Source organism: Anser anser (assembly GCF_964211835.1).
Source record: "Anser anser genome assembly, chromosome: 2".
In the NCBI taxonomy this organism is placed as follows: Eukaryota; Metazoa; Chordata; class Aves; order Anseriformes; family Anatidae; genus Anser; species Anser anser.
In genome coordinates this window covers 122,301,544-122,315,686 of record NC_139721.1, presented here as the reverse complement: position 1 = coordinate 122,315,686, position 14,143 = coordinate 122,301,544, and the positions used below count along the sequence as shown (strand labels likewise).

Genomic DNA, 14,143 nt, shown 5'->3' with positions numbered 1-14,143 from the left:
AAACTTGCCATTTTTTCTAACACTTTAAATATGTTGTATGCTAGTCCTTTATAAAGACAACTTTTCCTAGATATAACACATAAAAAAAGATATGGTGTACATTATAGACTGATACTGCTGTTAATCAGGAGTGAAACAATTTTTCTACTTTTTCTTCTCATAGCACACTAGAAATATCCAGCTGGGTAAGCCTGAACTGAGTAATAAGCTATTTATCTTTTGAAGTACATGGTCTGATCAAATATTGAACCTCAGCCAAGAGTAAGTAAGCAGTAACTACAAAAATAAACAATTTTTCATTTAAGCCAATACAGTTACACCAGTGGCTGCAACGCTGGGAAGGGACTTCAGAAGAAATAAAGGAACCTGACTCCGAGAGCAGCGTAAAAGGCTGAAGTCCCTACCAGAAATTTCCTTTTTTGCTTCCAGTGGCTTCCTTGTGCATTGGTGGCCACATGTGCTTCAGTGACAATTTTGATCAGCTCCCATTCCTCATCTGTTGGCTCTGGTTTGTGCCCAATTGTTTTCTGCAGCTCTTCCCGACGTCTCTTCTCTCGATTTTCTTCTATCAGCTTCCTCTTTGCCAACCGCTTGCTGTCATCCAACACCACTAACAGGGATAAAAACATTCAAAAATGGCAGGGAGCTCTTACGGTTGTCTGAACTTTGGTCTTTCCTGTACCTGATATACTAACTGATTACAAACTCCTTGACTGATCACAGAACCACAGAATGGTTTAGGTTGGAAGGGACCTTAAAGACCATCTAATTCCAACCCCCTGCCATGGGCAGGGACACCTCCCACCAGACCAGGTTGCCCAAAGCCCCATCCAGCCTGGCCTTGAACACCTCCAGGGATGGGGCATCCACTGGCAAACTGTCCAGTGCCTCACAACCCTCATAGTAAATAATTTGTTCCAAATATCTAACCTAAATTTCTTTCAGTTTAAAGCCATTACCTCTTGTCCTAACACTACATGCCTCTGTAAAAAGTCTCTTTCTGTCTTATAAGCTCCCTCTAAATATTGAAAGGCCGCTCTAAGGTTTCCCCAGAGACTTCTCTTCTCCAGGCAAAACAACCCCAGCTCTCTTGGCCTTTCTTTCAAGGAGAGTTGCTCCAGCCTTCTGATCATTTCTGTGGCCCTCCTCTGGACCTGCTCTAACAGGTCCGTGTCTTTCTTGTGCTGGGGCCCCAGAGCTGAACGCAGTGCTCCAGGTGGGGTCTCACAAGGGTGGGATGGAGGGGGACAATCACCTCCCTTGACCTGTTCATCACGCTTCTTTTGATGCAGCCCAGGATATGACTGGCCTTCTGGACTGCAAGCGTGCACCGCCAGCTCACGTCCAACTTTCCATCCAGCATTACCCTGAAGTCCTTTTCTGCAGAGCTGCTTTCAATTCATTCATCCCTGAGTCTGTTCTCATGTCTGGGACTGCTCTGACCCAGGTGCAGGACCTGGCACTTGGCCTTTTTGAACCTCATGAGATTCATGTGGGCCCACTTCTCAGGCCTGCCCAGGTCCTCTGGATGGCATCCTTCCCTTCTATCCTATCAACTGCACCTCTCAGCTTGGCGTCATCTGCAGATGATAACAAACTGAGTGCTTTAATCAGCAAAGAAGTACTTCAGTACTGTGAAATATGCTTCATTATCACACATGACATAGTTCTCTTACTTATCTCTCCAAACTTCATTTTTGCAGAAGCCTGGATTGCAAAGAATGATTTAGCATTCTAATCCTTCTAGTAACATTATGTCTACTACAATTGTCTTTGGTGGCTTATTCCACCAATAAAACTGATATGTAAAAGCTTTGTGAGGACTGAGACAAAACGCTCCAGTAACTGACTTGGTGTAATCCACATTGGGAAAGATGCATTTTTGTTTTCTTTAAAGCAGTATTAGCAAAATCAACACTCTATTGTTCATAACGTGTTCTTGTAAGCCAGTATAATGTAATGGATTTAAAAGAGTTCATAGATGAGTGGTCTTATTCATAGGAGGATCAACTACCTGTTGCATGATATGACCAGAAACAACCTGCCTTTGGTTCTTTCCCCAAGCCCTACAAATGCAGTCATTCTGTGGCTTGCTAGATCCCCTCTAGTTCCAGTGATGCCAGACACACAGGCCCCAGGGCTGTACATCTCTGACCGTCACAGAAGGTTTCTTCCCAATTCCCATACAAACACGAACAGGCCACTGAAAAGACTGGCCTGTTTAAGAGAAGGAGGACCATTCCGATCCACAATCAGTGGCATGCAAGTAGGAGTAACACAAGTCCTGTTTACACAGTGTTGTTCACACATTTTAATTCTAAGGTGGGAGAAACCTTTCTTGAGTTCGAGATAGCGAGCTTGTCTGCCACTCTCAATGACAGCTCCTTTGACACATCTGTATGTGTTCTCCACAGAGAGAGCTTTACGGTATTTACACTTTCTAGTCAGAAACAAACTCAGACAAACTTCTTTTTCTGTACAGTTGCTAAATAGTTGATGCTCATCATTGTCTGATGTGTCAGACTGGGATGGATTTGAACTGATGACCCAGAATTACTCAGTTATTCAGCTCCCTCTCCTGAAGTTCCACCTGGTTAAAATTGTGTCATTTATTCTGTTTCCTTCCATACAGAAAGCATTGTTATACATTACCAATGAAAAATACTAAGTTGGAATATTCTTATGTTGTTTACTGGATCTGTTTTCCTTCTTTCCTTTTTTTTTTTTTCCCAGAGGATTATGCTGGCAACAACCATTAACTTTAATGCGCAGGGGGATTTATGTGAGTTCCTCCCATTTGCACTAATTGAAGTTATTGGTGTAAATCCCTGTGCAACGTCAGGAAAAGAAGACCCCTAAGGGTTAATCTTACAGCCATATGTTCTAGTTCTTTAGAATGAGAGTCGAATTCTTTGCAGATAACTTCTTCAGAGCTAAAAATAAAACAAACAACTGCAGGATGACTCATACAATGACATTCAATTTCACATCCTCCAGAATTTTCTAAACAAGATGTTTTTTTCAAGCAAAGTGTCCATCCAGATGCATTTCTCTCTCCTCTCCTCCTAAGAGTTAACATTCCTACTGCTACTCAGCCTGGTAAGGCCAGGAGAAGGTGCAGTCTGGTAAAGCGTAAACAAAAACTATAGCCTTTAAAAGTGGTTTGATGCAGTGAGCATATTTCCCCAGAACAAATTATTAAAAACAAAAAATGCTGGTAGTTCTACTTTACTTTAACAATCTTCAGCAATCAACATACTTTAGGCAAATAAATACATAAAAAAAAAAAGAAAAGGAAGAAAAGGAGAAAAATATACTTACAATCTGTTGCCATGCCAACAAAGATACATTTTTTGAAGCGACATTCCTGGCACTGATTTCTTGTTACTTTGTCTATCACACATTTTCCTTCATATTTACAGGAATAGGTTGGATGGAGGTTTTTCTGAATGGTTCTTCTAAAAAATCCCTAAGTGCAATAAATAAATACATTGGAAAGCATTAGTACTGTGTAATTTTTTCAAATTGAGAGTCACTTTGGTTTGGTAGAAATGCACCTAAGGATGCAAGATAAAACACTCCATTAAACTCTCAAAGAGGAAAAGAACAGAACAGTTTTATAGTTTATAGTATTCCTTTTCTGAGTTTCATGGAGCACTTCTGGCCTAAAAATTAAAACATATAGGCATCTGAGATAAATAAAGGCATAAGGACAACTGCCCTGAGGAACAAATAACCATTACATGTCTTCTTCCAGTCCTGTGTTTCTGTGTGCTCTTTTTTTTTTTTTTTGTACTTGAACAAGGGAGTTTATTTTGAGCCCCCTTCTAAATTACGCAATCCATTCAAAGGATACTAGGAGACATATACATACTTATAATTACAGGACAGCTTCTACAAATAGTAAAGGTGTGTAAGTAATGCTACTAAAGGGTTAAGAATGAACAGTTTTGCTTCCATCTTTCCATCAAAGCCAAATAACCAATCAACCAACCAAGTCTGGGCAAGAATAAGAATTTTGCAGTCAAGCCCGATTCTCCCAATCTTTGAGTTTGGTTCTAAATAATGGATCCATAATTCCCAAATGATCTGCATTTCTGAGAAAATGAATTAATTCATATTTACCACAAATTTCTGTATTCAAAACAAGCATCACCAATAAAGAGCTCTACCCCTCTCCATATATATAGTATCTACCTATCTATAATAATATATATATAGCCAATTGCAGTAGAGATACGAGGTCAGATCCTCAGCTCACACAAACTAATGTACCTCCACTGGACTCACTGATTCGTACATACCACAGACCCTGGCCTTAGGTAGAGAGATCAGGTACAACTTCTCTCTGAACATTATAGACCTAATCCTGATATTAATTTCAACATAAATTTTCTCAATATCTTCAGCAAGAGCTAAAGTTCGCAAGACCATGGTAATATGGACAAGATAGGTTGCAAAGGCAGAAATTTAAATTCCACTTTAATTTCAATTGTCGCCATTATTTGAGACTGTCTACATTCAGCAATGCAGATTGGGACCACCTTGACATACAAAACATGCTGAGACCCTGGTCCTGTTTTACTGGGGCCATTGCAAATGGCTTTGGTTTCATTGAAAACAATGTCAACATCCAAGTGAGGAGGGATTTTATTTAATGAATAGTCACTTCACTAGGCAAAAGGTCTGTTTTTAATCATGTTAGGTAACACTAGGTAAAACCTTAGAGCAGTGTGTAATATCTATCCCTTAATAAAGATGTATTAAGGCACATGTATAAGTCTATTTCAGCTTGTGCTCCTATCTCCTGCAAAGACAGTGAAGAACTCTGTCCTCATTAGAATTTTATCTTACAACATCCAGCTTGAGCTAAGGATACAACTTTTTCCTCCTTTGAAACAAAAAAACCTAAAATCTTAATTAAACTGACTTCATAAAGCATGTGTGTGACTCTTTACAGGACTGGGACCTGCTCGGTTGAGCCAAAATCCAGGAAGTCAAAGGCAAGATGTTCTCGTGGAGTTTGGATGAGGTCTCAAATTCTCATTTACCCAACTGGATTTGGATTTTACTCTCAACCCTGTGACTAATTCCTAGAGACAGAACCTGCCCCTCTCCTCCCTGAAGATGTCTCTGGACACCTAGGCACACCAAGTAACCTCTAGTTAGAGCAAGAAATAGAAAAATCTCTGATGAATCACAGGAAGTGGCACTGAACTTCTGTCTTCCAAACCTTGCAAGGGACTTAATGCAGCTCTAGCTTTATAATTGTAACACTTCTCACCAGCTGTGTGAGGACCAGCACATTTCATCCTCCCATTTCTTTGTATTCTTCAGATTTTTTTTTGTAAAAGAAAACACTTTGATAATCTCTAGAAAATATGTGATAAGGAAGTTGCTCTCAATATTTATCTAAACATTTCCTCGCAGATCAACCATTTCTCTGCCTTGGTGTTCAGACTCACTTTCAGCCTTAATCTTGGTGGTGTTTACACAAACGTATGCCACTTTCATTTCCTGTATTCTGTTCATGTATGCACATGCATAAATAGGTGTATGCTGTTACGATCACAGCCACATTTGATTCCTCTGACAGATGATTCAGACTCCCTTACGTCATCGGAAATTTCACACATACACACAGTGAAGTACAGAAAGGGGAATTTCTAAGCTATAAGAAGAACAAGTAGATTTCAAATCTAAAAAAATCTAGATTTCAAATCTTGAAAACAAGTAAATTTCAAAAAAAAAGTAAAGAATTTGAGTATCAACGATAAAAGAAAGCACATTTTATTGTAAGGAAACCTCTCTTTTCCTAAATTCCTTTACTATGCACCTGTACAGAAATAGGTGCAGTGGGTACAGCTTGGAGAAATAATTCAGTGACATCTGAATTAATTTATATTTGAAGCCCTTACAATTTACTCTCCAGTAATCATGTGTGAGGATCCTTTGCTCAGAAAAGCACTCAACAAAGCAAATTTTTGTCTGTCAGCCCTAACTAAATTTGTTACAAAATGAAAGTAATTTTGAGTAGAAGCAACTAGTAAATGTTCAAATTTATTGAGAATTAATCACATATACCTTTGCGGATAAATCACACAACTTGAAACGTATACGCAGACCCTCCAAAGCATGAGTTGAAATTGTCCACACAAAATAGCTGTCAAGCCATCTTGTACAGTGAATACATTTGCAAGAAGAACAACAAAACAAAACAGTCTGGAAGCTAACTATAAGGAGGAGAAAGAAATTTATTACTTGTTGCAAATTGTTACCTTGGTTCTTTGCGCACATAAGCATTATTTTAAATTGTACATTGGATAGAAGAATTATTTATGAAGACATAAGTAGATTTGGTATGCTATATGTTTACAATAGCTGGTAGGCATACAAAGAAACACTTCAGTTAGAGTACCAAAAACTTTAGTAGGAAATTTGGTGAGAAATATAGCTGTTCAGCTAGGGGCAAAAGCTATTTCATAATGCTCCACTACTGCCTACTTGTCATTGTATCTGAATTAAGTTATATTCATATATTTTATGAATTGTTATCATCTGGTATATGGGATGCAAATGGGTAAAAATCACTTGTTTGGTTCCACAGTTTTTCTCATATATAAATATTTTTTCATGCATACATGTATGTATGCATATAAAACCATTATGAATATTACCACAAACCTGTTACACATAGGATATTTAGGTCTTTGTGCATCTCATAAATGTATTTTAGGGTAATGCTGTACAACAGAAGGAACTATTTCAGTACTGTTACTGTGATATGGGGCTCTAAAGCCAATCCAAACCCAAAATTTCAAATCTAAATATTCCAAACTTCAGGAATGAACAGAATATGACTTTTGTGGCTTAGTCCCATGACACTAGTGCATGACATGTGTGGTCCCATTTGTTTAGAAGAACTTTTTTTTTCCCACAGGAAAGAATAGTTTTCTTACAGGATGTCAAGCTACTCAGGCAAATTTATGGCAGTGAAATCATGTAAAATGTGTCTGACTGTGTTACTTCTTTTTTCTTAATTTACTTGCCCAAAGCAATCCTTTTTTTTCATTTTTCATGTAGCTTTAGAGATGCAATTTAGGACTGAAAGCACATTTAAATATTGTCAAGTTAAAAAAACAAAAAAAATTTTACATCTGTTTTAACTGGGTGTCAATGCCTCCTGAAGTGATGGATGTTACTGCTGTATGAGCATGTGGAAGGCACTTTTGTTTTTATTTCTTTGCAGTGATGATGGGAGGCACTGGAACACTGTTAATCACTACAGACTCATCATGGCCATAGGCAGAATCTCAGCTATTGCATAAACAGCTTCACTGAAGTTCCTGGGAGGATGCTGATGCACACTGGCTGAGAACATGGCCAAAGAAGCGTTAAAAAAAATGGAAATGAAAAAGCTAACAGTTAAACAACAACAAAAAATCTAAATTCATTGTCTTCTTTGCAGAAGCAAACACTGCAAAAATCAACTATATTCCTTATGCATATGAAGATCAGCAGCAGAGCCAGATATGGCTTATCATCAGTACTGGATGTTCTTATTCGCTTCTAATCGTTGGCTTTTTTTTTTTTTTTTGACAGCACAGTTCAGGAAGTCTGTATAAATGGAGGAGCTGGAGAGCTATTTCTGATTCCCACCTTCCCACTGTGCCATTTACCTTGCAACCTTCACAAGTGATGCAGCGATAATGATATCCGGTGGCTTTGTCCCCACATACTACACATAGCTCATCCTTGTCTAAGTAACTGGGTATATACCCTGTAAAGAAAAAGAGGACGTGGCATGTAAACTCTATATAAAATGATATGATACATTCGATATAAAAATATCATAGTAACTTTCACTGCAGATCTTGTCTACTAGCCCCATACTTCTCAACTCACTGGATTTCCTGAATAAAAAACTCATGGTAACAGTATCACAGAAGTATTTAAACACATGGTGCAGTATCTTCCACCTTACACATTGTTTCAGCATCTGCTGGTCAAGAAGGACAAGTCAGAGCATGATTGCTCTCTCCTGAATGAAATATTACCTCAGAAAAATAAATATATTTATTTTTACCTCAAAGGCTTTGATGTGAAAAAATAAATAACAGCAAGACACAGATTATATTTCTCTCTTCTGTTTCACAAAAACCTGATATGCTTGTGTACTGAAGATGAGGTTCCAGGTTGCAGAGTGACTCAGGGGCCTGCTAGTAAGAATATTTACTGACAGTGCCTTTATTTCAAAACAGCTCTGCAGGTGTGGCTCCAAAACTACCAGCAACAGATCACAAAAGCTGTATCGATCATAACTTACCTGGGTGTGTTCCACAGTTGCATTTAATATAGCTTGAATTTAGGGCAAAAATACGTGGGCACTCAAATATGTGTGTGTGTATGTGCATGTGTGAGAATATTTTCTCTTCTGAAGTGGTTCGCCAGACACCCGATGAGTGAAATCAAATATTACTACTATGAAAAACATTGGCAATGCTTAGTTCTTTTCCCACACCATTTGTTTTGACAATACAAACATATTCTCAATTTAAGCAAAACAACAACAACAACAAAAAAACAATTTTGATGGTAACCAAAGTAATTCTGAACCAAAGAGAACTTTGAAATGGAGTAAAATACAAACCTTTCAAAGTAAGTATTGCCATAATTCATAATTAATGGAGTTATAGTACACAAGTTTTCTTTCTGAAAAACCTCTCTGTACAGATGTAACACTAAGACCTCAGATTCACTTTGAAGGGAGAGAGTGAAGTGCAGCTACTCATGTAACCCTGGAAAATTACTGAAGTACAGTGAATATTTCACAGAATGACCGAGTGGCTGGGGCTGGAAGGCACCTCTGGAGATTACTTAGTCCAACCTCTGTGCTCTAGTAGGGACACCAAGGCTCAGGGCTGCTCCAGTTGGGTTTTGACTATCCCCAAGGATGGAGACTCCACAACCTCTCCGGGCAACCTGTGCCAGTGTCTGACTACCCTTACAGTAGAAGAAAAGGTTATTTTCTTACACTTAGATGGAATTCCCTGTATTTCTAGTTGTGTCCTTTGCCTCTTGTCCTGTCACTAGGCATCACTAAGAAGAGTCTGGCTCTGTCTTCACCACTCACCCCCATCAGGTCTTTTTACACATGGAGAAGTTCCCTGAGAACCTTCTCTGCCCCAGGTTGAACACTCAGCCTCTCCTATGTCAGATGTTCCAGTCCCTTCAGCATCTCTGCAGCCCTTCACTGGACTTGCTTCACTGTGTCCATGTCTGTCCAGTTCTCCAGCCCGTCCCAGTCCCTCTGAAGGGCAGCACACCCACCTCGTGTATCCGCCATCCTCCCAGTTTTGCATCATCTACGAAATTACTGAGGGCAATTTATGAGTGCAATGAGAGAGTCCTTTGGATGTGGCTGGCTGTAATATCATCCCTTCCACTGGCTTGCTGAACCCACCGGCAGCACAACACGTTAAACCTGACTCTGAGCTTGCTGCCTTGGTAGGGCTTGGTAGGCCACAGGCGCATGGAGAGCAACCAGCACCACGACTCATGGCACCAGAGGGCTGTTGGGGGATTTTGTGAGGCGATGGCTCTCATCCTCCTGTGACCAATGTGACGGAGGGTCAGCTCAGTAACAGGCAGCTTGAATGAAAGCATAATTAAGAGTAATTATGAGACCTGCACATTACAGAGAGACAAATAAATCTCTTCAGGTAACGCTGGGACGCAGGATCACTTTGAAGCCATGCCCACCCATCTGCACCTTAGGTTTACTAACACTCCTACTGGAGTCTGAAAGGGGACTGGTGGTGTGAGCAGTCTACATCATCAAGACTGATACGATACATCTTACTGATCATCTTACTGACGTATCGTATCAGTCTTGATGATGTAGACTGCTCTTACTGTTGTAGACTGATCTTACTGATGTATCGTATCAGTCTTGAGTACGGCAAAGCATCACATTTACATTAAAGTTATATTTCCCCTTTATGAACTTGGGTAAAGGCTGGTGGGCACGCAGCTGGTTCCGTGACCTTGAGGGAAGAGAGACAGCAGGGTTTCCATTCTAATTTACATCCCTGGCTCCTAACGGACATTATGCCGGTGGAGGATTAGCAGAGGCTATTATCCCCCGCCTGCCCCCCTTCTGCTCACACAACACATACACTACGTGGAGCTGACACGGGAGGAAGGAGCATCAGCGAAGGGAAACAGCATTTTCTGCTAAATTTCTTGTAACAATTAATGGCTTCTTGACATTGCTATTCATGAAAGGCAGACCTAGTTGAGCATAGGCTATGCCCTCTAAAATTCAGTATCGCTGGCTTGCTTCCTCAAGAAATACTTCCGAATTAAATGCCTTGATATTTCATTAAGTATATAATCTGGTTAGAACTGCTCATGTAATGGCAGCTTTGTTCTACTGGAGCAGCAGGAGACAATGTGTTTGAACTGCTTCCTTAAATACATACAGCAGCCTGCACATGTGATCGCTGGTGGCCATCTCCTTGGAGTTTCATGACTTTATCCTACTCGGGAAGCAGTTCTCAATCTGATGGAAAAGAAATCTACAGGCAGTCCTAGTCAGAAATGAAAAATAGAATCCCTATATGTAAGCACTTTTCTTTTCTTTTCTTTTCTTTTCTTTTCTTTTCTTTTCTTTTCTTTTCTTTTCTTTTCTTTTCTTTTCTTTTCTTTTCTTTTCTTTTCTTTTCTTTTCTTTTCTTTTCTTTTCTTTTCTTTTCTTTTCTTTTCTTTCTTTTCTTTTCTTTTCTTTTCTTTTCTTTTCTTTTCTTTTCTTTTCTTTTCTTTTCTTTTCTTTTCTTTTCTTTTCTTTTCTTTTCTTTTCTTTTCTTTTCTTTTCTTTTCTTTTCTTTTCTTTTCTCTTTCCTTTCCTTTCCTTTCCTTTCCTTTCCTTTCCTTTCCTTTCCTTTCCTTTCCTTTCCTTTCTTTTCTTTTCTCTTTTCTTTTCTTTTCTTTTCTTTTCTTTTCTTTTCTTTTCTTTTCTTTTCTTTTCTTTTCTTTTCTTTTCTTTTCTTTTCTTTTCTTTTCTTTTCTTTTCTTTTCTTTTCTTTTCTTTTCTTTTCTTTTCTTTTCTTCTTTTCTTTTCTTTTCTTCTTTTCTTTTCTTTTCCTCTTTTCTTTTTCCTTTCCTTTCCTTTCCTTTCCTTTCCTTTCCTTTCCTTTCCTTTCCTTTCCTTTCCTTTCCTTTCCTTTCCTTTCCTTTCCTTTCCTTTCCTTTCCTTTCCTTTCCTTTCCTTTCCTTTCCTTTCCTTTCCTTTCCTTTCCTTTCCTTTCCTTTCCTTTCCTTTCTTTTCTTTCCTTATTTAATCAGCAGTGTTAACTGCTATCTACTTATGTTACTTCAATGTAAAATATTACGTTCAACACTTTTGCAGGATTGTGCCCATGGCACAAGATAGACACACAGTCTGATCTCTTTGACTGATTCAACAGGAAACATGGATAGAAAAATCTCGTTCCAAGAAATCACTTGCAATAAAAGTGCACAACAAAGATTTTTTTTTTTTAATTTCTATTAAAAATCTGAGAGTGATCTGAGAGTGATAGCCACACTTTTGTTTATTTTTAATACTCTTCCCAACAGCTCATTGGGTCAGAAGCTGCAGGAAAGCAGGAAAATTGGACCTTTAGCAGTGTTTTAAAAATACACATGATTCAGACAAACAGACCATGCCAAGAGGAAGAAAGGGGTCTACATTCAGTTCCTGCAAATTGTAACATCCACTGTAAATAATTTCTAGTAGTTGCAAATATCCAGTCCGACCTCTGTTTAAATTCAATGCGGTTTCATTTGCTCACCATTGCAGAGAAGCAACTCCAGTACATTTTTGTTGCTACTCACACTTAGAAACAGTATCAGCAAGAATGAAATTCAACAGTATTTTTCTGAACTGGGTGCCAGCACAGAAGCTACAAATAGTGCAAGGCTGATACCTTGCGAGGTCATGGACAGCAGCAGAGTTGTGTGTTGGCGTTGGATGGTTTGAGGAAGAAGCAGAGCAACAGATTTCTCTCACTCCTTACAGCACTGAGGGAAAACAGAAGAGGGGTAGACTGATCGGGACTTGTCTCTCACGTCAGCGAGCATTTTGGCTTCTCATGTGTTCAGTAAGCCTGGACCAAAAATAAAAACTCCTATGTGGAAGACGAAAATGTTGTACAGTAACCCAGGCGCTCTCGAACTACAGAAGAGTGTCTGATGACAAATCTTATGGGAGCAGTAGGTAGGTTCCTATTTCCGGCGTTTGTATTTCATCCCGTATTTCCTGGTCAGAGACTACGAAGTGCATAGCTAAACGGAATCATTCAAAGCAACACCCACCTCACTGAACTGTGCAGTAATTACCAGTTCTGTTCCTTTGTCTTTCAAGCCTGTGTCTAGCATCCTCATGGACTATCATGTATATCCAGTATGACCCTCAAAGTTGACTATATATCAAGTACGACTTGGCATCGTCATTCCAACGCCCACTTTGGATCTTTGCTCTGAATGGAGAACACCAATAAACGAAAACGACCTCGACCTGCCACGTCTGGTGTTTCCCCGCAGCCTCTGGTAACTCCATTGCTCCAGACTCCCACCTGCCTAATCTTACCGGCTTGGCAAGGCTAAGTATTCGGCAGGATCATCGCCCCTATCCCAGAAGAGATATTGTATAATCCACTATAACCAATCTTGGTGGTGATCTACGGTATCTTTTAAGTTGCAACACTCCTTGTAGTGGCATGGAAAGAAACAAGTCCCTTCTGTAGGAAAATGTCCCTGCAGCTGTAAGGACAGACTGAGACCTGCTAAGCTATGCAGTCACGCAGCCAGTGTCATTAATGCTGTATGCCCACATTCTCAAATCACCATTTGTGGGAACGACACCTCAATGCACACCCTGCACGGTATAGCAGATTGGTGGGACACAAAGAGACAGTCTGTGGCTATTTCTGCCCCCCTGTAACAAGGCAAAGAAAAGCTATTTAAATGAAAACAACCCCTGAAAAATGATACTTTTTTTTTGTCGTTGTACCCTGGCACACATTATAGAAAGCACATTTTGAGAAAAGCAAAATGCAAGTTTTAGTTTTGTTAAAGCATCGTTGCATGGACTTTACAGCTGAAGGTGCCTGTCTGCACGCACAATTGGCTCAGGGAGTAAACCACCCCTTCAAAAATTCTAGGGCCCAGATTGTGCTCGACTGTCCAACTGGGTATGTGAGACGGACAAACAAATTGTGTCTATGTACCAGATGTTCCTTATCTGATTGTTCCTGATCCACCATAGGCTTATTCCTTGCAAGCAAGGAAAGACATTTTTTCTACTGCACAAGAACACTTGTGGTTTAAGACCATTATTCAGTATTTTGATTTTTATTGCACAATGGCACAGTCCTGTATTGAATTTACTCTCTGAAATCTTTCCCCATCTGGTATGGCTTGCATGACTAGAGACCACTCACTAAAATGAGGAGTTCAGACTTATTCATAAGCTAGTATTCACCTATTAGACACTGCAGTACCAAAATGAAAAAGAAGAAATTAATTACTACCTTGAGAATCCCGAACTGTGTTAGAACTGAAAAGAAAATTCATACTGCTGTTCTACCAATTTCATAGTCGTGCTGTAACTCCTTGCAAAGCATAAGAAAATTACAAGAACCATCCAGATATCGTCCTTGATACATACGTGTAGAAGTTTAAAGGATGTTTATTAGACAAAACACAGAGCTTAGTCAGAAAAAGCATACTCCATTCTTGTCTGTTTGTACAATTATTGATATTGATCGGAAAGGCTGTGCTGATACACTGATCCCTGTTTCCCACTTTCTTTAATTCACTCCCACTGAGAAAAATTGCTTACTTCTCCTTCAAGCTTGGAAACACAGAGAATGTTGTTAAACAGATTCACACTTCTTGGTAGCTATCTGGCTTGCTTGTCCACAATTTTGATTTTTGTTGACACTCTTTCATTTATGGAATTACTAAAATTTGGAAAGAGATTCTGTAAAGCTAGAAATTGGAACATTTTTTATAGTCTCTTTTCTCTTTTCTAATCTTTGGGTTGAGTCGGAAACCTTACCAACAGTAGTGCACTTTGCACAGATGTGCTTGAAAATAT

The 14,143-nt window shown here is 39.3% G+C and overlaps 1 protein-coding gene across 13 annotated transcripts in view; it reads right to left on the bottom strand.

The window, feature by feature from the left end:
- The window catches only part of THRB (thyroid hormone receptor beta), a 167,070-nt gene that overhangs the window by 14,491 nt on the left and 138,436 nt on the right, over positions 1 to 14,143 (bottom strand). For all 13 annotated transcript variants that reach the window (XM_083824299.1, XM_083824304.1, XM_083824301.1 and 10 more), the window contains 3 exons: positions 7,680 to 7,780; positions 3,322 to 3,469; positions 405 to 610 (listed from right to left, as the gene is read on the bottom strand). In XM_083824299.1, the coding sequence (XP_083680425.1) occupies positions 405 to 610; positions 3,322 to 3,469; positions 7,680 to 7,780 (455 nt within the window). The remainder of the gene's footprint in view (positions 1 to 404; positions 611 to 3,321; positions 3,470 to 7,679; positions 7,781 to 14,143) is intronic.